General features: G+C 43.3%; 1 protein-coding gene and 3 long non-coding RNA genes across 4 annotated transcripts; all 4 read left to right on the forward strand.

The window, feature by feature from the left end:
• Window positions 1-13493: 13493 nt before the first annotated feature.
• LOC132797878 (uncharacterized) lies at window positions 13494-14101 on the forward strand. Its single transcript, XR_009633811.1, has 3 exons — window positions 13494-13625; window positions 13694-13878; window positions 13954-14101. It is a non-coding gene; the product is annotated as an uncharacterized LOC132797878 (long non-coding RNA).
• Window positions 14102-19708: 5607 nt separating this feature from the next.
• Window positions 19709-20915, forward strand: LOC132797869 (uncharacterized). Its single transcript, XM_060809629.1, has 2 exons — window positions 19709-20520; window positions 20699-20915. Exons 1-2 carry the CDS (start codon window positions 20243-20245, stop codon window positions 20913-20915), a joined length of 495 nt encoding a protein of 164 aa, XP_060665612.1. The 5' UTR covers window positions 19709-20242.
• Window positions 20916-21461: 546 nt separating this feature from the next.
• LOC132797875 (uncharacterized) lies at window positions 21462-22424 on the forward strand. The gene is made up of 3 exons (XR_009633808.1): window positions 21462-21608; window positions 21684-22040; window positions 22101-22424. It is a non-coding gene; the product is annotated as an uncharacterized LOC132797875 (long non-coding RNA).
• A 673-nt stretch (window positions 22425-23097) lies between these two features.
• Window positions 23098-23874, forward strand: LOC132797872 (uncharacterized). Its single transcript, XR_009633806.1, has 3 exons — window positions 23098-23286; window positions 23473-23657; window positions 23733-23874. It is a non-coding gene; the product is annotated as an uncharacterized LOC132797872 (long non-coding RNA).
• Window positions 23875-23913: the final 39 nt, after the last annotated feature.

A 23913-nucleotide genomic window follows, 5' to 3' on the forward strand; every position in this document is an offset into this window, starting at 1 on the left:
ATTTTAATTTTACTTGTACACATAAAGTTTGGGTTAATATACCTGTGCTGGGCGAGCCCTTCATTGACTTCATGACCATAAGGCGATCGACCAAAACTCCCTCCCTTATGTAATGGACAGTGCACGACAAATATGAAGTTTTTAAATATTGTAGTTGTCGGTTCATATATCACTGTCGGTCCATATGTTATAGCATACCCAAAGGCTTTGTATTTTTGATATGTTTGATACGTTTCGGGAAACGATTGTTGGATGTGGTAACAGCTTATTAACGTCGACATTTGCACCATATGTTGCTCCAACATTAATTATAAATGATGCAAACTTTTTAAGTCGTAAATAATTTTAAGTGGGCGGCAGTTCTTAAGTACCCATTCTGTTACAACAGATATGCCCTCGTCTTTCGTTGCTTTGTTTACATCTATTAGAGCAGCGTCGCGGAATTTACTGGCATTAACGACGTAACAAAACAGTATAGCACGTCTTACAAGCTACAAGATCGACAAATTCTTCTCCATTTTGGTTTTTAATCTTGGAGAAAAATTCCCAAACTTCGCTTCTGCCTTTCTTTTCAATTAAGGTGTACATGCCACTTTTAAGCTTCTCTTTGACATCCACCGAGCTTTGCACAACCTACATATACAGTGGATCGCAGCTTATTTCGTGCAGTCGCAAACTGAAAGTTTGAACCTCCACTGCTACTAAACCATCAAAGATATTTCAAAATTTAAATGAAGGTTGGTAATATAATAATATATATAATAATAATAATAGTAATAATAATATATTGTAATAGGAAAAATTTTCTTAATTACAATAGTACAACATTGAGATAAAAAAAAAAAATTTGGGCTTTTTTTATGCCGCAGCTTATTTCGTGCAGACATTTTATATAGACGAAATTCTAACTTTTTTGACTAGAATAAGAATAATATATGCGTCTAATAAATGCGTCTTTGAACTGCAGGCCTCAGAAAAAGAATGGACCGAATTTGCACGCAACAACTCGAATTCCTCGTATATACTACGCAGTGCCAAATTCGTCATTTCCCTTTTCGATTCATTCGTCTCTTTCATTTCGTTCAACTTCCCAAGCTATGAAGCAAAACGCGAACTCATACTGATACAATGTCGTTTCATTTCTTGCATTCCACTCATTCCATTCGAATGTATTCAATGAGACATATGTTGTGAATGGTCTCATGCAGATGTCTATTACATATGCAAAGTCTGGACAAAATTTTGTGCCGATCGGGCCACGCCTTCGTTTCCGCTCCATAGAAACCACTGCTACCTGGGACAAAAATTTACAAAATATCCATGAAAATTGGGCCAATGTATCCAATAAATTTTAAATATAGCAAAAATAACTTTAGTAAATATCCCCTCAATCCGCTATCCCCTCCCGACCTACCAATTTTCAACTTCCAAACTAAATAATCCATCATGAAAAATATATTTACTTAATTAATTTTTAGTCACTTTCAACATCTAAATCAAAGGAAAAGGCATCGATACATTCAAATGTATCCAAGTCATCTTCATCATCGTTACTGTAGTAGGATAACTAGTTAGGAAATCGACATCTGTGGTTTAACAAGTTCTGTAATGAGACAGACGCGACAGATATATATGTGTCGCAGATTAATTTAAACATTCAAATTATACAATTATTTGTTGGTACACATTTGTTTTATTTCTTTGTGGTTCCCCTTTCTTTCGTGCGAGGCAGATACATAATTCTGTCAACGTAGTCTGGCCGTGGGCATGAGTGAGACAGATAGTGTTCGTCATAACTCACCACACTGTGCGTGTGTGAGGGTGAGAAGGAATTGAAAAGGGATCGACATGAATTAAAGAGTCAATCGAGTTGTGAAATTCAATCAACATGCCACGCGCCAGAAAACGTTTCGCCGAAAGTCCGGTCAAAGACTCGGATAATGAATCCTCGTCATCAGAAGTGGGATTACCTCCGCCTCCAGCCGATAATGCAAATCTTTTGTCAATTTTGGAGATGCAAAATCGTAATTTCGCTGAGCTAATAAAACAAGTGCAGTGCTCTCAAAATGAACCAAAAGATGCCAAAAACATTGTTCTGCCAAAGTTCAACCCTGATCGTGCAGGATCAGACGCTCTCTCCTGGTGTTCAACGGTCGACTACATCTTGTCCGAAAACCAGCTAGTGGGCAGCGCTCTTGTAATGTCCCTCAGCAAATCACTGGAAGGCACCGCATCTCATTGGCTCTCGCAGACATGCTTTCCCGGCATTACGTGGACGCAGTTCCGAGAATTATTTTTGCAATATTTTTCTGGAACGGAGACTTTGGCCGCAACCGTTATAAATTTGCTAAATGCACGCCCAAACGAAGGAGAGTGCTTGTCGCTGTATGGAAGCAGAATGGTCACATCACTTATGGCCCGCTGGAAGTCACTTAGCGTCGAGCAGATTGCAGTATCCGTTACGTTGGCACATGCAGCTGGGATAGACAAACGATTGCGCCGTTTGGTTTTTACGACGGATATCAAAACCAGAAACGAGCTGCATCAGGAACTCAAAGCCTTTTCGTTCGACAGAACCAGTATTCGAGTGACAACTTATCAGCACCCCAAGGAAAAAGAGTCAGGACTATGTCTCACATCACGTGTCATAATTGTGGCAAACCCGGACACAAGAAGGCGGAATGTCGCTTTAATAAAGAGGCAACTCCGCGTCAGCAGCCCCGTAATCAACAATTTGGAGCAAAAGATCGATCATCCGTGATCTGCTATAAATGTGGAAAAGCTGGACATGTATCTACTGTGTGCCCGGATCGTCAGGAGCGTCCGCCGATGAAGAGCAATACCATCAAAGACGTAAACATATGCACAGTACTTGAGCCCTTAGGAACGTTGCTGCAGTTTGGTGAGTCGTTCCAATTTTACTTCGACTCCGGAGCCGAATGTTCACTCATCAAAGAGACTGCATCACTGAGATTATCCGGCACTAGAATAAACAACGTAGTGACATTGAGGGGTATAGGTGGCAACTCTGTTTGCAGCACTTTACAGATATTGGCGAATGTTTTAATTTGTGAGCGTTCTTTCGAAATCTTGTTTCACGTAGTTTTAGGCAAGTAAGTTTAGGCAATTGAGCCAGGGCATCGGCGTGACAATTACATCAAGCGCGCTTACTATGTTTAACGAAAAGTCTGTATTACCTGTCGTAGTCTCCGAATGCACTCCTGACCTGGCTGGTGTCGATACCGATTTACATGGACAGGATAAAGACAAACTGCTCTCAATATTACAGGGGTATTCAAATTCTTTTATAAACGGTATACCACAGAGCCGCGTGACTACGGGACAGTTAGAGATTCGCTTGATTGATCAGAATAAGACGGTTCAGAGACGCCCTTACCGATTGAGTGTGGAAGAAAAAGAAAAGGTTAGACATTCCATTCAAGAGCTGTTGGAAGCAAACATAATAAGACAGTTCCTCTCCTTTCGCGAGTCCGATGTTACTTGTCCGCAAGAAAAATGGTACAGACCGTCTGTGTGTTGATTATCGTGAGCTTAATGCCAATACTGTTTCCGACAAGTACCCATTACCACTTATATCTGACCAGATAGCTAGGTTGAGTGGTGCTAGGTTTTTCACGTGCATTGACATGGCGCGTGGCTTCCATCAGATCCCAATACATACAAGCTCTATTGAACGGACAGCGTTTGTAACCCCAGAAGGGCAGTATGAATACTTGGCTATGCCTTTTGGGCTTAAAAATGCGCCTTCTGTATTCCAGAGGGCCATTAATCGTGCCCTAGGCGATCTGACTCATACATATGCCATCGTTTACATGGACGATGTAATGATAGTTGCACGCACAAAGGAGGAAGCTTTCGACAGGCTAAAAATAACTCTACAAGCACTCGTCGAAGCAGGATTTTCTTTCAACATCAAAAAATGCTCCATTCTTAAATCTTGTGTAGAATATTTGGGCTTCGAAGTTAGAGCAGGTGAAATTCGACCGAATCCTAGAAAAATACAAGCTCTTACAGATTTACCGCCTCCGCAATCTGTGACTCAACTGAGACAATTTATTGGGCTGGTCTCGTATTTTCGTCAGTTTGTACCCAAGTTTTCACAGTTACTGAAACCACTCTATTCTCTAACTTCAAAAAGCATGTCATTTTCATGGGAATTAGAGCACGAGCAAATACGACAGAAGGTAATTTCAATCCTGACTAGTGAACCTGTTCTTACTATTTTCGATCCACAATTTCCTATTGAGCTTCATACAGATGCGAGTGCCGATGGCTATGGCGCAAAATCGAAAACAAGCCACGAGTTATCGAATACTTTAGTAAACGGACTTCGTCAGCGGAATCGCGTTATCACTCGTATGAGTTGGAAACACTTGCAGTTTTCAATTCTATTAAGCATTTTCGCCATTACTTGCATGGTCGACATTTTATCGTTTTTACCGATTGCAATTCTCTCAAAGCATCTCGCACAAAAGCGGAACTGACTCCAAGAGTCCATAGGTGGTGGTTGTTAGCTGATCAGCAACGAGACGAAGAAACATCGTCTATTGTTTCTAAATTGCGTAACGATGATCTTTCTGAGAATTTGGCCAAAACGTACGAGTTACGGGCAGGAACGCTGTATAGGAAAATTCAAAGAAACGGAAAGACTCGTTGTCTCCCTATCATCCCAAAGCCATTTAGGTGGTCAGCTGTAAACAATGTGCACGAGTCAATTATGCACCTTGGTTGGGAAAAAACCCTTGAGAAAATGTACGAATACTATTGGTTTGACAAGATGTCCAAATACGTTCGCAAATTTGTCGACAACTGTATTACATGCAGATTGTCAAAGCCCCCATCTGGTAAGGTACAAGCGGAATTGCATCCCATACCAAAGGTTAACATCCCGTGGCATACAGTCCACATCGACATCACAGGGAAGCTTAGTGGTAAAAATGAACAGAAGGAATACATAATCGTGTCAATAGACGCACGAAGTTTGTCTTTTTGTCTCATACATCGAGGCTAGACACCGAGAGCTGTATTAAGGCATTAAGATCACAAATATCATTGTTCGGCGTACCTTCCCGTCTGATCGCAGATCAGGGACGTAGTTTTTCAAGCACAGCATTCCGTGATTTCTGTTCGGTTCAAAAGATAGATTTGCATCTGATCGCCATGGGTGCTAGTCGGGTCAATGGCCAAGTAGAGCGAGTTATGAGTACTCTAAAGTCCATGCTAACAGCGGTTGAGACAGGTCAGGGGTCATGGCAAGATGCTTTATGCGAAATTCAACTGGCTCTTAATTGTACGCCCAATAGAGTGACTAAGGTTAGCCCTTTAGAACTACTCATTGGCAAAGAAGCAAGGCCGTTTGGTCTCGTACCTGTTGTTGAAAGTAAGAACGATGTTGATATTGATAAGGTTAGAGAAATGGCTAAGCAAAACATGAAAAAGAATGCAAATTACGATAAGGCTAGATTTGATAAAGATAAGGCTACTATTGTAAGACATAAAGTTGGTGATCACGTTTTGCTTAAGAACGAAGAGCGACATCAGACAAAATTAGACCCTAAGTTTAGAGGACCGTTTTTAGTAACCGAAATATTGGAAGGAGATCGGTATAAACTTAAGGCACTAAGTAATAATAGAACATATAAATATTCTCACGAATTTTTGAGGCGTATGCCTGAGAAGGGGATTACCACAGAGTTGGATGATGAGTGTGATGATGAAGAAATCACAGAACTGAATGATGAAGTCAGTGATGAAGATGCCACAGATCAAGCCGGCGAGGGCTGTGATCTTGAAATAGAATAAAGACATTGTAAACGCCCGGATCGGTTCCATATTTCATGACTTTCTGTAGAGGTGAGCGCCCGAGTTATGTGGTTCTCCATTTGCTGCATTAATATTGAAATTTTGGTAATGATCGGACGTCAGTTATTTGGCCGGCTTATAAACTAAACTGTGAGCTATTTGTGATGGCCGGTTTGTCTGGATATAAGCTGTGGGCTAAATTAACTTGTTTATTGGCTGGCCAGTTTATTTTGTTAATGACTGTGTGCTAGTTGTTGGCATGATTTTTGTAAACGAAATGAAGAATATGATCGCCTTATGAAAGAAAAGGCTGAATAATTTTAATTGTTTGGATTTAAGTTGGTGGTAATCTGGATCTCATGGCAAACGTTGTATAAGAATAAGAAATAATTTGTTCAATTTTGATTTAAGAAGAAGAAAAATGTATTTTTGCGAAACCTGCTTGAATTTGAATTTGTATTAAAAGGAAAATAATAATAATAAGAGAATATTTTGTAAAACCTTTATATTGTAAACTCACGAGGACGTGAGATAGGTCAGGAAGGCCGTGTCGCAGATTAATTTAAACATTCAAATTATACAATTATTTGTTGGTACACATTTGTTTTATTTCTTTGTGGTTCCCCTTTCTTTCGTGCGAGGCAGATACATAATTCTGTCAACGTAGTCTGGCCGTGGGCATGAGTGAGACAGATAGTGTTCGTCATAACTCACCACACTGTGCGTGTGTGAGGGTGAGAAGGAATTGAAAAGGGATCGACATGAATTAAAGAGTCAGTCGAGTTGTGAAATTCAATCAACATGCCACGCGCCAGAAAACGTTTCGCCGAAAGTCCGGTCAAAGACTCGGATAATGAATCCTCGTCATATGTATGTATATATATCTGAAATACAAAATTAAAAAAAACTTATGTATTATTCTAATATGATTTATTAAGATTCTATTATTTATATACATATGTACATAAAAGTAATATATTAAGACAAAATGGAAGATATTTTTCATATTAATTCATATTACCAAAAAAAAATTTCTGCGTTGGCATTTCCTCTGCACCACATAAGACGTGGAAGCACACACTTTTGCAATGCACCTAGCAAAATCAAATATGATTTAAAAGAGAAAAATAAACAAAATTTAAATGATATTTAATTAGATTGATATTTTTACTAGTAAACTCACATCTGAAAATTTATGCAGCTAATTTTGAAACATTTAACATCTTAAAAGTTATACAAACATAGTGACATGCAAGTTCTGGATTTTCTTGGAACACAACTAAAAGTTGAACTAAACTTAAAATAGACTTTCACAAAATACACAAAACAGGATTATTCTATCAAATTAGTTTCACGAAAAAACTTTGACAGGAAAGTTAACTATTAATATCTCGATTTAAACTAAATACCTTCAATTTAAAAATTCATGATAAATAATTCAATTCGGAACACTCCAGCTAACGTGGGCTCTCTTTAAAGGGCGATTTTAACTGGAGAAATAACTTTCTGAGCGCAGCTACGCTTTCTTGGTAGCGATAGTAGTTGCATGAGCAAGGAGATAGACATCATTTCATTTTCTGCTGAAACTTCGCAACCCAATCTACATATGCTTTAATCGAGAACGCCCTTCATCATAGCTTAATCGTTGCCGACTTCCTCTAGTGGGGGTTTCATTAATATAGTCTGATGGCTGAAATTTCGCTTGAAAACGTAATGCAAGAAAAGGGGTAGTGACATATCTCCGCGCGATATACTTCATATGTATGTACATACAGTGGCGAGCAAAATTGAGTGCATGTTCAGAACTCAGACTTTCGTCACCCACAAAATCATAACCACACAAGATAATCCAAAAATTTTTTTTGTTTTATTTTGATTATTTAATTCTTCATAAATTCTAAACAAAAAAAAATCATTACACAGATAAATTCGAGGAGGATGACAGTAAAAACGAAAAAAACCCGCATAAACTCAATTTTGCACGTATCTAGAAGTTTTAATTATTAAAATAATATTAATATTTTGTCCAAAGACCTTTATTTCAGAGGTCAGGCATGCTCTCTACCAAATTTTCAATAATATCTTTGGGAATACGTCTCCATTCAGCTTCAACACGCTCCCAAAGGTTGCCCATATTTTATGGAGCTGCTTCGTATTGCCCGAGCCGTCTTTTCACGATTGACCAAAGATTTTCAATCGGATTGAGGTCGGGACTTTGTGCTGGCCACTCCATTAATTTAAAAGGTTGCTTTTCAATCCATCCCTTAACAATTTTGGTCGTGTGCTTCGGATCCCCATCTTGTTGGAAAAGAATTTCCTTTTCGGGATAAGCACATTTCTCAATAAAATTGGGAAGATTGGTCTGTAAGACTTGTAGGTAGTCCTGCTTCCGCATAATACCTTCTATTAACTGTAGAGGGCCAACATGCCACCACGTGAAGCATCCCCAAACCATAATACTTCCACCACCATGTTTTACAGTTTGTTTTACATGGTGTCTTTGGATACGATCTCCGGGTCTACGCCAGCAAAATTGCTTTCCGTCGTACTGAAAACAGTTAAATTCTCCGCGCGGAGTTACATATGTACATATGTCGCTGTGAAACGTCATATCTCTTGAATGAATTAAATTACTTTTTAATTAATTTCATATATACATACATACATGTGTACATAGACATATACATTTGTATGTAAATATTTGTATGTTCATACATACATTTGTATATGTACATGCATACATATATGTTTGTTATTAACATACATACATATATGTACATATACATATGTACGTATGAAAATCCACATGTCTAATATGAATAAAAATATATGTAAGTATTTTGTATGTATGTACATGTATGTATATACCGTAACTCTAGCTTTAGAAGTACGCATTATTTGATTTTTTTGATTTGCGGGGGCGGAAGTGGACGTGGCAAAAATTTGAAACAAACTTGATCTGCGTGCAAACATAAAAAATGCTGTCAAAATAAATTAGAGCTCTATCTCTTATAGTCTCTGAGATCCAGTGTTTCACACGGACAGACACACAGACGGACAGACGGACATGGCTAGATCGTCTCGGCTGTTGACGCTGTCTCGTCTCCTTTCCTGTCGGCACAAAGTTATAATACCCTTCTACCCTATGGGTAGCGGGTATAAAAATAGGCTAGATTTATGGCTATAGGCTATTTACAAATTTTATAGGCTAGATCATTTAAAAATAGGCTACATCTAGCCTGAAATAGGCTAAAATGGCAACACTGGTCTTCACTAACTTTGCGCGGCAAATTTAAAATCTCAAGGAGAAAGATTTTACGCACAATTTTATCATTTTCGACCATTACACCCTATGGGTAGCGGGTATAATCAGCAACAATAATATAGTGTTGATAGGCATAGGCGATACAATTATACAAGGTAGTCGGCAAAAGCTGTCCGTTAACAATACCATTGTAATAGTAGAGCCTTCTGATTAACCTTTAAATGGTGCATAGGGTTTAATTGTTCCATTATATTAAAAAGAGTTGAAGTGTTTTTAATAATTTAATTTTTAATAGTTTAGAATTTGACAGGAATCGTTGTATTTGTTTTTGATTACTAGTTTTTTTGTTCAGGTTCTTAATTCTATCATAAAGTTCAATTTTTGATGTCTATATTAATATTTACATCCCTACATAAATATTTCTTATGATTTAAAATAGCTTGAAACAATATTGTGTGTTATTGTATCATGTGTTATTGTATTATGGTCTAGCGCAACGTATGTCACAAGTGCTGCCAACTTTTGACCAACAAAAAAGCTGTTTTTGACGGAAATAATGGAGAAAAAAACTTCAAAAAATTATTAAAAAAATCAAAAAAAAAAGGCTGAAAACAAATACATATACATATGTAATATCTGCAGATATTGTGCAGACACTTCATTAATATTGTAGTTAGGATTGTTTTTTTGGTTTTTGCAACGGCTTTAGTTCTTACAATTATAAGAAAATTATAAGAATCCATGATAATCCAATAGTTTATAGTCATATTTAGTGAAAAATATTCCACCGTTGAACAGACCGAGTCGCACTCAACGGAGTGCCTATTCTTAAGAATGCATTTTGTAATCTCATGACGTTTTTTGTAATTACATAAAAATAAAGTAACTAACTTATTATTTGATATTCTATTGCACTACAGATATACAGTGACATACTAAAGTATTAGAACACTAAATTTAAACTGCTACTCCGCAGTACCAGTGTTGCCAATTCTTCTGCTCATAACATAGCTAAAGTAACATATGAAAAACGCTAGAAACCGCCAGACAATTAGGATGATAGCCAAAATATAAAGCTACGTTAGTAAAACAATATTTTTATGAATTTGATTTTTTTATTAAGTATTTTTGATTAGTAAATTTCGTCAATCATGCCCTATTCTATTGTTCTGTGAAATCCCGCACAACAATCCCAAATGGTCAATGGGGCTGACCAATGAAGACTTATGGTTGTTTGTCTTGGTATGTGCGTGCAATTCACAAAGTTTCGTATTAATGGTGCATTTGCAATATTTACAAAAGCATTTTGGATCATCGGCTGCACCTAGAGGCAACCAATTCTTAAAGAAGGGGTCTTGCAACTAAGCATGACGCGGTTTTTGTTTATAAATCTTGGGCATTTTAACTGCCCCACACGATCGTTTTGGAAATTGTGAAATACCCAGATGGTCATGTATATAGAGTATAAAACTAGTAAAAAACTATAAAACGATAAAAATGCAAAGATCTTTTGGCATATCGACGTTTTTTACCATTGCAATGCAAAATTACTGCAAGGTTTTAAAGTGTGGCATAGTAAAACATAAAAATACACAAAGGTACCAGATGTTTTTAAAAAACTAAAGTTCCATCAGTTTTGTTATAATTCCCGCTAGTTTTCAATTTATCCCGCATTTTGCTTTTGAAAACCGTCAGAACTAGCAGGGAAATAGCTAAATTGGCAACGCTGCCTGTGATACGGCCGTGAAACAATGCTTCACAAGAGACATAGCGCTATTCCATCGACTCTCTCCTGGCTCTCTCCATGCTTCTTTGGGTCTGCATCACAGTTGACACAAACTCGCATATCACAACCCAGTTGTCCACAGATTGCAGCATAAGCGGGACCAAGTTTCGTGTTTCGGCGTTGCTGTGGTACCGGGATCGCAGATGCCGATAAGTAGCAGCTCACTCTCTGGCCATTTCCACAAACGGGGGGTACACCAGCGATGACGAAAGCTGCGTCCTCAGAGATACTGCGAAATCCACTAATGATGCGGATGGCACTCTTTCTGAACGTTGCCTCCAGCCCTTGGCAGTAACTCCTGGAACCCATACTGGTGCCGCGAACAGTGCGATGGATAGCATGGCACCCGCGATCAGAGATCGTCGCAATTGTTTAGGGCCTCCAATATTCGCCATGAGCCTTGAAAGTAGCCGGTTCATGCCTGCAGCTTTATTGCTCGTCGCTTCCAGGTGCTCTCGAAAGCTGAGCCTTGTATCGATCCATACTCCCAGATACTTAATCGCTCTTTTGGACGAAATAGTTGTGCAACCAACCGAAATTTTTGCTACTTCTACACGTTTTCGGCTGCTATCAGCACGGCTTCAGTTTTGTGCGGCGCAAGTGCCAGCCCAACTGAGACAAGCCACTGCTGGATGGACGCGAATGCTTGGTTGCACACACTCTCGGCCTGCATCAGCTCCTTCCTCACGACAAGGACAGCGATGTCGTCTGCGAAGCTAACCATGTGCGTGCCCGGTGGGAGGGTTAGTCTCAGGATGCCATCATACATTCCACAGAAGAGGGCCCAAGACCGAACCTTGTGGGACACCTGCCGTCACGACGTACTCCTCTGTACCAGCGCTTGTCTCGTGCAATAGCCGCCTGCAGGATAGGTTGCTACGCACGATATTCAGAAGATATCTCGGCACTTGGAACACTGCCAGAGCCTTGAGAATGCAGTCCCAACGAGCCGAGTTAAAGGCATTCTTGATGTCCAGCGTGACCATCAAGCAATACTCCTTGGCTCCTCCCTTCCATCTGCTGCCCGCTATGGCGTGTGAGGCGATCTCCACAACTCTAGTCACTGCGTCGACTGTCGATCTGGCCTTGCGAAAGCCAAATTGATTTGGCGATAGGTCACCTCCTGCGGCAATAGCGCGCTCCAGCCGGGTGCATATGATTTTCTCAAACATTTTTCCCGCATTGTCAATGAGGCAGATTGGCCGATATGCAGCAGGTTCAGCTGTAGTCGGGAACAGCTCACGGACAATGCAGTGCATCACATCATCCGGTGGCATAGACGCTTTGTGCGCCGAGATCTTTTTCGTGACCAGTTGATACGCCTTCCCCCATGGGTCGCTCTCCAAAGTCTCACAAAGCTCGATGAAGCATTTACGTTTGCTCGCCTTGATGGCATGTTTCAGAGCTTTCCGCCTCTCTTTGTATTCGCGCTGCCACGATGTGAAGGACGGTCTGCCTCGCGATCGCTGGTAGCATCTTCTCACGCGGTTACATTCCCGCCTGGCGGTGGCGATTTCCTCATTCCACCAGTACACTGGCAGATGGTGGTGGGCGGATGATCTTCTGGGGGGCATCGTATCTTTGCATGCTTGCGCTAACGCATGCAATGCTGTCGTAGTCATCTGCTTAGCGCTTCCTGCCGCTTCCATACACTGGATGCGAGCGTTGAAGCGCAGCACATCCATTTTATCCGCGTTGAAGTTAACCCATCTTGATGGGTCACCTGTATTGCTAGGGCGCCGCCCGCCAACTTCGCACAGAATGGCACGGTGGTCGCTAGCTGTGTAGGCGTCGCTCAAGCGCCAACGTGCCGAAGGCGACAGCGCGCTGCACACATAAGTCAGGTCGACTATGGACCCCACGCCAGCTCTACAGAAAGTCTGCTGCGTGCCCTCGTTCAAGAGGATTAGATCCAGCATTGGGAACGTTTCCGTCACAATCGAGCCTCTCGCATTTGTGCAGGGACTGCCCCATTCCATTGCCCATGCATTGAAGTCGCCGCCGACAATTAATGGGGAGCGGCCTATAGCATCTGCTGCGAGTTCATCCAGAATGTGCCCGTACTCCTCCAGAGAAAGACTGGGAGCCAGATACACGCTATAGACCCATTGTTTGTCAGTTTCCACAATTGTCTGGCCTCCGGCGTGTGCGTCAAGAGTAAGTAGCGTTTGCATCGTTTTTTGTCGTTCAATAGTTCTCTAGTTTCGTCATCTAATACTAGGTTATGCTGCTGTCTCTGGCGGTTTTGCTGTTTTGCTCGCGACGTCGCGGCAGCTGCAGCTATTTGTATATTGGTGAGTAATATGTTTACAGCATCGTCGATGTCCGTGGCCACGTTAATCTGTGTTGTCAGGTGAATGGAGTTTTCAAGAGACAACTGAAAGCATCTGATATCAGCGCCTCTGGCCAGTAGCCTGGAATTTACTCTGTGACAGCGCAAATTTGCATTTACACTATCACAGAGTTCAATCATAAGCGGCAAATGGTCAGAGCTCAGTTCAGTGCTGGACGAGATGTTTATGACGTTGCCATCAATGCCACTGGTGATGGCAAAGTCAATGGCCGACGGACGCTTCCTGCGATCATGCGGATAGTGAGTGGCACCACCGGTGGCCAGGACATTGTACCTGCGGCTTACATGGATAGCCTCGTACAATGCCCTACCCCTCTGGCACGCACGTGGATTTCCCCACCATGAATGCTTAGCATTCCAGTCACCGCATAAGAGGAAGCTGGCCGCTGTATCGCCAGGTAAATTTTCAAAATGTTTAAAGAGTTTCGGGAAATGTTCTTTACTCCATTTAAACGCCGGTGGGCAGCTTTCAATAGAATGGGTGCGCATTGGATCGAATCTTCATTTATTGGCTGCAGTGCCGAATGACTGATGCCAGAACGTACCATGAGGGCAGCACTTCCTTTGCGGTGTGTGTTCGGATTGACGGCAAAGTATGTTACAAATCCCGGCAATTCAAACACACTGTCGTTGATTGGCGCTCGTATTTCTGTAAGTAGCATTATATCTATTGAGTTTCGTCTGATGTAAATTTCTAATTCGTTTATTTTATTCTTCACACCACAGGCATTCCAAAAGGCGATCTTGAGGGTGTCATGGCTATCTGGATCTGGCAGCACTCCTGAAATTGAGCCAGAGTCCAGATTTGGATAAGCTGCAGCATCATCTATGCGATTAGGCATTATAAATTAGTTCATTGGCTGATGCGCACTCGACGTCCATAATAAAGTCATGGTTTGAATTAATTTTTTGTAAATTGTTTTTCATTAATTATTTTCCTTGCATGTGCAGGAACGCATTAAACACATTAAATAGCGAGTCAATTCGATCGTTTAGCTTTTTAAACATTGACATATTTTTTGCCATGATCTGCTGGTGATTTTGCTGCTGCTGTAGTTGCTGTTTCTGCTGTTCCTGCTGCTGTTGTTGCTGCTGCTGTTGTTGCTGCTGCTGTTGTTGCTGCTGCTGTTGTTGCTGCTGCTGTAGTTGCTGTTTCTGCAGCTGTTGACGCTGATTTTGCTGCTGTTGTTGCTGCTTTTGCTGTTGTTGCCGTTGCTGCTGCTGTTTCTGCTGCTGCCTGTGCTGTTGCTGTTTCTGTTGCCTGTGCTGCACTTGGTTACGCCTTAGCCGCTGCTGGCTTGAGTGGGCTCGCTGCTTTACAACATCGTCATCCACTTCATCAGGCACCCGTGCACCTGGCGCAGCCGCTGCTGCCATCCGCTGTTGCTGCTGCTCGTTATCCATATGATACTGTGCTGTTGCAGACTTTTGTGTTGACAAATGTCTGTCGTTTCGTACAACAGCGCTGTACGAAAGGACTCCGTCATATTTTGCTGGGCATTTTGTTGTCGGCAAGCAGTATCGATTTGCGTTTTAAAAATTTCCAGGTTTGTTTGCTGTGTGCTGGTCAGTTGCTGTTTGTTTGATGGGTCTTTTTGTGGCCTTGTTTGTTTAAATGTGTTTGTTAGTAGTTTTGCGCGTGCCGCTTTGTACGTTGGACAACCCTTGTAGCTGCTAATGTGCACGCCTTTGCAATTTGCACATGTTGGATTATCGCTTCTCGGCTTTGTACAGGTAGTTGACGGGTGGCTACCTGCACATTTCATGCAGACAAAGGAGCGTCTGCAGTAATTTTTCGTATGACCAAATGCCTGGCATCTATGGCATTGCGCTGGGTCAATTGGTTTGGATTGGCGTTCGACCAAAACCGTCTGGTAGCCCAGCTCCTTCAGTTTGAGTATATCCTCGAGTGTACCGTCTGGTTTTGGTTCGATTTCAATTTCAAATATATGCAGTGGCCTGCCCGTGAAGCGATGCCTTATGCATCTTATATATCTCGCTTTATGAGCCTGGCTGCCAGCCAGTCATTGGGTGTGCTGTGATGGATTTGGCGGATAATGATGCGAAAACCTTTTTCGTTTCTTCGTTGGTGTGTGAATAGCTGTGTTTCATTTTCATTTAAAATTTGCAGTACAGCATTGTAGGACTTGATGTCTTTGCATAGTATGCGGGCACCACCGCCGGGCATGGTTTTGGTCCGGAATTTACCCACAGATGGGTTTTTTCGTCAGACTTTCAAGTATTGGCATGATCTGCGGCACCATCGGCAGAATTAGCGGTGGAATGTTTGTCGCTTTATCATTTGCTGCTATTTTAGCTAATTGGGGTTTGGTTTGCTTAGCAACATTTGTATTTTGTTGCCAACGTTGCGGTAGGTCAGAATCATGTAGTTGCTGCTGTTGCTGTCGATCTTGCTTAGCAACATTTTCATTTTGTTGCCGTAGGTCAGTTTTCTGTTTCTGTTGCTGTTGCTCTTGAGTATCCAAATTTGGTGGGCTATTTTGTTTGCGAGGGGATGTGAATTTCAGTTTTCTTTTCCTTTTCTCTAAATGCAAATTAGCAGCAAAGTTGCTTTTGAAGACGGGGGGTAGGAAAAGCTAACAAAGATTTATTGAATTCAGGGTCAGAGGCATCCATATCAGAGGATTTTCTTTTTATTGGCGTCAAAGGTGAGTCTGCATTTTGTTTAGTTAATGGCAGCTCGTTGGGTAGCAAAGGTGGGACCTTGCTTAACCAAGAATTTATTATGTCAGCTTTGATTTGGTTCTTCTCAGTGGTGTTGCGAGTATCGTAAGCCCTGTTGTTTGCATTAACATTAACATTTGTAGTTTCTGTTAATGTCTTAGCAGTTGCATTGTTGCTGTTAGTTGTTGTATCTGTTAGTTTTTGCTCGCTGTTAATCGTTTGGATTTGCTTGTCATGATGGTTGACAGTTGTTCTGGTTGTTGCTGTTGTTCTCGTTTTTGCCAAGCTTTCTCTTTCTTTTCCCCTTTGTGCGGGAGAAATTTGCGCGCATTCTGCTGTCATTTTGTTAGTTGTTTTCTTTTGGCCGTAAGAGTGAGAGATTGGAGGGGAAATTTTCTCCATGTTATGAACAATTGCAGTTGTAGTTACTGTAGTCATTCCCTCCTTGTCTGCTGTGGCTTTTCTGTTATGTTTGCGTATTTTTTTTTTTATTTCGACTTTGCTCTACTATTACTAGTGTTAATATGCTATCATGTATCTCGTCATGATATAAATAAATTATGATGGGTATAGGGCAGTGCGATCTCCTGTGGTACGGCCGTGAAACAATGCTTCACAAGAGACATAGCGCCACCTATTCCATCGACTCTCTCCTGGCTCTCTCCATGCTTCTTTGGGTCTGCATCACAGTTGACACTGTTGTCGTGGGGGCGCTGAAATACCAGAATTTTCCTTCTTCCCGAAACAAAAACACTCGCGGTTTTCACTATATATATATTTTGTATATTTTCAAGACTTTCGGGTTTTTGGGCGCACAGAGTTGGGGGTGTTTTGCAACCGGTGTAAAAGAGTTCAGAACTAATTATCAGAAAAATGCCGATGGCATTTCGTCGATCTATGCTGAGCGCGACTCAGCGGTGGTGAGTTGTGGGAGAGAGAAGCTGAGAGCACTGGAGCTTGAGTGCATTCTTACGCATTGAGCGCATTGCTAGTGAGTGAAAAAGCTTTGAGTGCTTTTCGGTCGGCGGAGCGGAGGTGTGCCTCTCACTTAGCAATGCGCTCGCATCAACAGACACAACCTCGCATATCACAACCCAGTTGTCCACAGATTGCAGCATAAGCGGGACCAAGTTTCCCACCGCAATCGATACACCAAGTGCCCTTTCCAAGTCGTTGCGTAGTGATCCATATAGCTTGCAGACGAACATAGTATGCTCAGCATCCTCCAGTGTTCCACACTCAGAGCAGTTGCCAGAAGCTTCATGACCAAAGCGGTGCGGGTAGCTCCTGAAGCATCCATGGCCGCTTAGCACCTGAGTCAAGTGGAAGTTGACTTGACCGTGCTTCCTACCAGTCCATTCCCCGATGTTCGGGATAAACCGATGCGTCCAGCGGCCCTTTGGAGACCTATCGCAACGTCGCTGCCACCTCTCTAAGCATTCTTGCCGTCCTGCAGTCCGAACAGTTCGTGTTTCGGCGTTGCTGTGGTACCGGGATCGCAGATGCCGATAAGTAGCAGCTCGCTCTCTGGCCATTTCCACAAACGGGGGTACACCAGCGATGACGAAAGCTGCGTCCTCAGAGATACTGCGAAATCCACTAATGATGCGGATGGCACTCTTTCTGAACGTTGCCTCCAGCCCTTGGCAGTAACTCCTGGTGTCCAGTGCTCGAACCCATACTGGTGCCGCGAACAGTGCGATGGATAGCATGGCACCCGCGATCAGAGATCGTCGCAATTGTTTAGGGCCTCCAATATTCGCCATGAGCCTTGAAAGTAGCCGGTTCATGCCTGCAGCTTTATTGCTCGTCGCTTCCAGGTGCTCTCGAAAGCTGAGCCTTGTATCGATCCGTATTCCGTACTCCCAGATACTTAATCGCTCTTTTGGACGAAATAGTTGTGCAACCAACCGAAATTTTTGCTACTTCTACACGTTTTCGGCTGCTATCAGCACGGCTTCAGTTTTGTGCGGCGCAAGTGCCAGCCCAACTGAGACAAGCCACTGCTGGATGGACGCGAATGCTTGGTTGCACACACTCTCGGCCTGCATCAGCTCCTTCCTCACGACAAGGACAGCGATGTCGTCTGCGAAGCTAACCATGTGCGTGCCCGGTGGGAGGGTTAGTCTCAGGATGCCATCATACATGACATTCCACAGAAGAGGGCCCAAGACCGAACCTTGTGGGACACCTGCCGTCACGACGTACTCCTCTGTACCAGCGCTTGTCTCGTACAATAGCCGCCTGCAGGATAGGTAGCTATGCACGATATTCAGAAGATATCTCGGCACTTGGAACACTGCCAGAGCCTTGAGAATGCAGTCCCAACGAGCCGAGTTAAAGGCATTCTTGATGTCCAGCGTGACCATCAAGCAATACTCCTTGGCTCCTCCCTTCCATCTGCTGCCCGCTATGGCGTGTGAGGCGATCTCCACAACTCTAGTCACTGCGTCGACTGTCGATCTGGCCTTGCGAAAGCCAAATTGATTTGGCGATAGGTCACCTCCTGCGGCAATAGCGCGCTCCAGCCGGGTGCATATGATTTTCTCCAACATTTTTCCCGCATTGTCAATGAGGCAGATTGGCCGATATGCAGCAGGTTCAGCTGTAGTCGGGAACAGCTCACGGACAATGCAGTGCATCACATCATCCGGTGGCATAGACGCTTTGTGCGCCGAGATCTGGGAGCCAGATACACGCTATAGACCCATGTACCGCCAATTTTTGCTCGCACAAATCCACGTGCAGCATGCTCGTGTCCGAACTGCAACGGTGATTTGCCGCACACCCAGATTGCTGCCTTTCCCGTAGTATCCGCTGCCCAGACTGAGCCTGCTACCGCTCTATACGGTTCGCTTAGGATAGCTACGTCAGCGCTATCATCTCGAACTGCTTGCTGAAGAAGGACATGCGCAGCTGCACAGTGATTTAGGTTGAGCTGGACTACTTGCATGGGTGTGCTTTCGTTGCGCTCTTTGTTGCCAATGGGCAATTGCGGCTACCAGCCTGGTGGTTTAGTTGTTTGCTTCCGTTTGCGCTGCAGATGTAGCAATTCGCTGCGTTGGTGCACGAGCTTGCTGGTTCCTCGCTCCTGCTCCTGTTGTGCCATGGTGGACTTTTTTCGATTCAAATGATGTTCCGCGCCTCCAGCCTACTCAACGACAAGTGCCATCATTAAAGGCATACACATTCAACACCAACAACAACCTGATGCAAATGCTCAATCAGTCCAGCAACAAAAACTAACCAACATGGCGGCCCCAGTCGACACCTCCTTTGGCAACATTAAGCCAGATAAGAACAAAAACAACCATCAGGCAGCCACTTCCAAGACACAACTACAAAAACAGACGCCAAATCTCGCGCCATTATTAACACATACACCGAAGCGCAGCTTAATGCATACCATTGCAAACATGCAAGTGACGGAACCAGTGGCTCTCAAACTGCCAACTAAAGTCATCCCTATGATTGACGACTGGCTCTTAGACAGCAGAAGCAACGCCGACCCACTAACTGCCTCTGACCTCATGACACCATCCAAGCGCAAACGCGTCGATCTTGACTCCAGCGATGACCCAATTAGCCTGTTTGAGTTAATAACAACACCAGCATTTAAAAGTGACACAGCCAAACACTGACCGAAAGCCAGCAAAACATACAACAGTTCCAACAAAGATCCATTGACCACCCATACTATAACAAACGGAATTCTGATCGCAATGTTGGTGAAATACCTCCACTGTTCATACCAAAAGTTGACGCCATTCTTCCTCTCTTGGAAAAAGTACAAAATACGCCAGGCATAGGCAGCTATGTAATCAAGTGCGCATCCAACGGAGTCCGCATCATAAGCAGCTGTTTAAGTACAAACAACACCATCCTCAACATGCTAAATGATGCAGGCATACATCTTTTCTCATACCAAATGAGGAAAGATAGGGGCCTGCGAGTCGTCATCAGGCATCTACACCACACCACGCCCACTGAATGGATCGCTGTAAAGCTCGCTGCCGTCGGCGACAAAGCCAGATTTATTAAAGCCATTAGAAACAAGTTCACAAATTAGCCATATAACTTGTTTGAAGTTGAAATCGAGCCCAAATCAGATAACTCCCACCTCAAGATCCTTCAGCTTCAAGAAATGGGTCTCCGGCAGTGGCCCAGTGGTCGTCGCCCTGGATGCTTCGTGGCCTCGCCGTGAGTTGCCGGCCGTCGAGGAGTCTGCTTGGCCATCGTCTTGGGAGAGAGCAGTTATTTGGGCAGCGGATGGAGCATCTGTCTGCTGGAGTACGCAGCCGTCGCCGAGTCTGAAAAATAGAATCTCGCAATGAGGCGACAGCAGGTATACTTACAATGCTGGCAATGGCGGGCCATCCTAAGATTAGGAGGTTTGCTGCCGCCGCTGCTGGACTTTGTGTATTTCGCTGGCGTCTCTGCTTGCATCTGGACTTTTTCTCGGCTGTGTGCGCTGGTTGCGATGCCTGAACAGGCGGATCTTCATCGTCCAGGAGTTGCTCCAAGCGTCTGCTCACCAGCTCCAGGCCATAGTCAAGGGTCTCGCTTGCAGTTGCCGGCACCAAAAGAGGACGTGTCACCACGTGATGGGTAAGTGGATATTGCAGCTGTGAATTTGCATGCCGCAATGGTGGCGAATCTTCAATACAGATGATTGGTATTAGTTGCTGTTCAGTCTGTAGCTCATCAATTGTTTGCATTGTGCATTCAAGATGCGCCATATGCTCGTTCATGGTGATGTCAGGGACTAAATTATTTTTAATTTCAGGTGGCTGCCCTCTGATGATATCCAGCGCATCGCATCTGGCGAGGGGGCCATCTCTAAATCATTTACGGAGAGTATTTATGGTCGATTCGCAGAATCGTTCTGGCAGCTTGCTGCGCAGATTTCGCTGCTCCTCAACTGTGATGTCTGGCAGTACCAGTTTTTGTATTTGCACTGGCTGGCCACGTATGCTGTCCATAATATTGTCTCTGGTGAGTAGTCCTTGTGTAAATTTTCGTCTCAATTGATTGATTTTAATTTCATTAAATCTCGCAGCTGTCGTGTGGGTCTGGTTGTCGCCGCCGCTGTGCGAAATCGCGTTCTCGTTCCTTGTTCGCTTTAGCTTCATTATACTCCTCTTGTATGCGGATAAGTGTTGGTAATAAAGGCCGAAACTGTCTTTTCAAAATTTGCTGGTCGTTTGTCTGGTGTAGTTCAGTGCGCAGATGCTCGCCTTGCATCTGCTGCAAATGTGTTGGATTTGTTGTACTTGCATTAAGGGCTGCGCTCAACGGCCTTATGAATTTGTCTAGCTGCTTCGTATATCTGGGCCTTTGCAGGCGTTGCACGACAAGTGGTTCTCTAACCAGCTTTGTCGCTTCTGGGTTTGAATGTGCAGCCAGAGAATTTGCAAATCGTTCGCTGGCCACGTGGAACGCTGGCCCAAGAAACGTTTAGTAATTTTCTAATGATTTTATTTTGCAGCCGCTGCAAGCGATTGATTTGGAAATTTGAGGTGAGCGCGCCCCAGATGGACAGAGCATACTTCCATATTGGTATAATGAGTTGCTTAACAAGCAGCAAGCAACGCCCCAAGAAGCCAGCCCAATTTAACGGCTCTTGCTCTAGTTTTAACACATAATCTTGTCACGTGTGTGGCCAGCGTTAATTTGCGGTCAAGTGTGACTCCCAGGTACGTGTGTTTAGATTTCATTTTAATTTCATGTCAGTTTATAGTAATCATTCTTGTCCTTTCTCGTTCATTCAGATCACGCAGCGTGTATATGACATGCGCTGTCTTTGTCGCATTGATCTTGAAGCACAATTTCTTAGACCATTTTACGAAGTGGTGCAAGTACTGTTGGGTCTCGCTTATCGCATTGGCCGGATGATCAGCAGAGCACATGATGACTATGTCATCCGCATATGTTGCCAACAGCATCGACCTTTCATTCGGCTGAAGATGGCGACGATTTTGCGTGAGTAGTGGCAGCGGCATGTCAGAGGAGTAAATTGTATTCAAAATTGGGCCCAAGACGCCGCCCTGTGGGACACCAGCTGATATGCAGCCGACTCTGGATGTTACTCCATCATTGCATTTGACTGCAAAAGTGCGATCAGACAGGTAACTTTCAATGATTTTATATAAATTTAGTGGCAGAATTTTAAAAATTTTACTCAACAGACCCTCATGCCATACTCTATCGAACGCTTCCGATATGTCAATGTAGATGGCCGAGCAGTATTGTCGTTCTTCGTAGGCCCTTAATATATGCTGAGTAACTCTGGCCAACTGGTGCTCCGTGCCGTGCTCGCGACGAAAGCCAAATTGGTGGCTGGGCACAGCAGTTGCAAAATCCTTGTGCTCAAACAGGCGCTTGAGCAGGAGTTTCTCGAGGAGTTTTGCAAGGCCAGATATCAGGCTGATTGGTCTGTAAGATGCCACATCTTCTGGAGATTTACCTGGTTTGAGACACATAGTGATCTCGGCGTATTTCCAACATTTAGGGAAATAACCTATATATGAGTATCAAATATAATAGAGCCTTCTGCGGCAGTAATTTTATTAATTTGTTCTCGATTTTGTTGTATCCAGGTGCTTTGGCTGGCTGCAGTGCATCAATTTCCATCTTTATTTCCGTTAATGTTACTGGCTTGAAGTTTAGTTCATAGCCTTGTTGCAATTGCTGGTGTCGCTTACACCAATCCTCTTTGATGGCTGCGCGGTCTTCCTCCGTGTTTGAAAGAGCTGAAGTAAATCTGTCTTCCAGCTGGGAGACGAATACTTTAGCTTTCTCATCTGTAGTTCAATAGTTCTCTAGTTTCGACATCTAATACTAGGTTATGCTGCTGTCTCTGGCGGTTTTGCTGTTTTGCTCGCGACGTCGCGGCAGCTGCAGCTATTTGTATATTGGTGAGTAATATGTTTACAGCATCGTCGATGTCCGTGGCCACGTTAATCTGTGTTGTCAGGTGAATGGAGTTTTCAAGAGACAACTGAAAGCATCTGATATCAGCGCCTCTGGCCAGTAGCCTGGAATTTACTCTGTGACAGCGCAAATTTGCATTTACACTATCACAGAGTTCAATCATAAGCGGCAAATGGTCAGAGCTCAGTTCAGTGCTGGACGAGATGTTTATGACGTTGCCATCAATGCCACTGGTGATGGCAAAGTCAATGGCCGACGGACGCTTCCTGCGATCATGCGGATAGTGAGTGGCACCACCGGTGGCCAGGACATTGTACCTGCGGCTTGCATGGATAGCCTCGTACAATGCCCTACCCCTCTGGCACGCACGTGGATTTCCCCACCATGAATGCTTAGCATTCCAGTCACCGCATAAGAGGAAGCTGGCCGCTGTATCGCCAGGTAAATTTTCAAAATGTTTAAAGAGTTTCGTGAAATGTTCTTTACTCCATTTAAACGCCGGTGGGCAATATGCTGTTGCTATTATAATTGAATGTTTAAAGAGTTTCGTGAAATGTTCTTTACTCCATTTAAACGCCGGTGGGCAATATGCTGTTGCTATTATAATTGATTCTTTTTTGTTTGCAGCTTTCAATAGAATGGGTGCGCATTGGATCGAATCTTCATTTATTGGCTGCAGTGCCGAATGACTGATGCCAGTACGTACCATGAGGGCAGCACCTCCTTTGCGGTGTGTGTTCGGATTGACGGCAAAGTATGTTACAAATCCCGGCAATTCGAACACACTGTCGTTGATTGGCGCTCGTATTTCTGTAAATAGCATTATATCTATTGAGTTTCGTCTGATGTAAATTTCTAATTCGTTTATTTTATTCTTCACACCACAGGCATTCCAAAAGGCGATCTTGAGGGTGTCATGGCTATCTGGATCTGGCAGCACTCCTGAAATTGAGCCAGAGTCCAGATTTGGATAAGCTGCAGCATCATCTATGCGATTAGGCATTATAAATTAGTTCATTGGTTGATGCGCACTCGACGTCCATAATTTAATTAATTTTTTGTAAATTG

The sequence above is a fragment of the Drosophila nasuta genome, unplaced genomic scaffold, assembly GCF_023558535.2.
Source record: "Drosophila nasuta strain 15112-1781.00 unplaced genomic scaffold, ASM2355853v1 ctg28_pilon, whole genome shotgun sequence".
NCBI classification, from domain to species: domain Eukaryota; kingdom Metazoa; phylum Arthropoda; class Insecta; order Diptera; family Drosophilidae; genus Drosophila; species Drosophila nasuta.

Coding starts and splice junctions, on each gene's coding strand:
- LOC132797869 (XM_060809629.1), top strand. CDS start 20,243: ATGAGGCGACAGCAGGTATACTTACAATGCTGGCAATGGCGGGCCATC. Junction 20,521..20,698: donor GACGTGTCACCACGTGATGG/GTAAGTGGATAT, acceptor TTTTAATTTCAG/GTGGCTGCCCTCTGATGATA.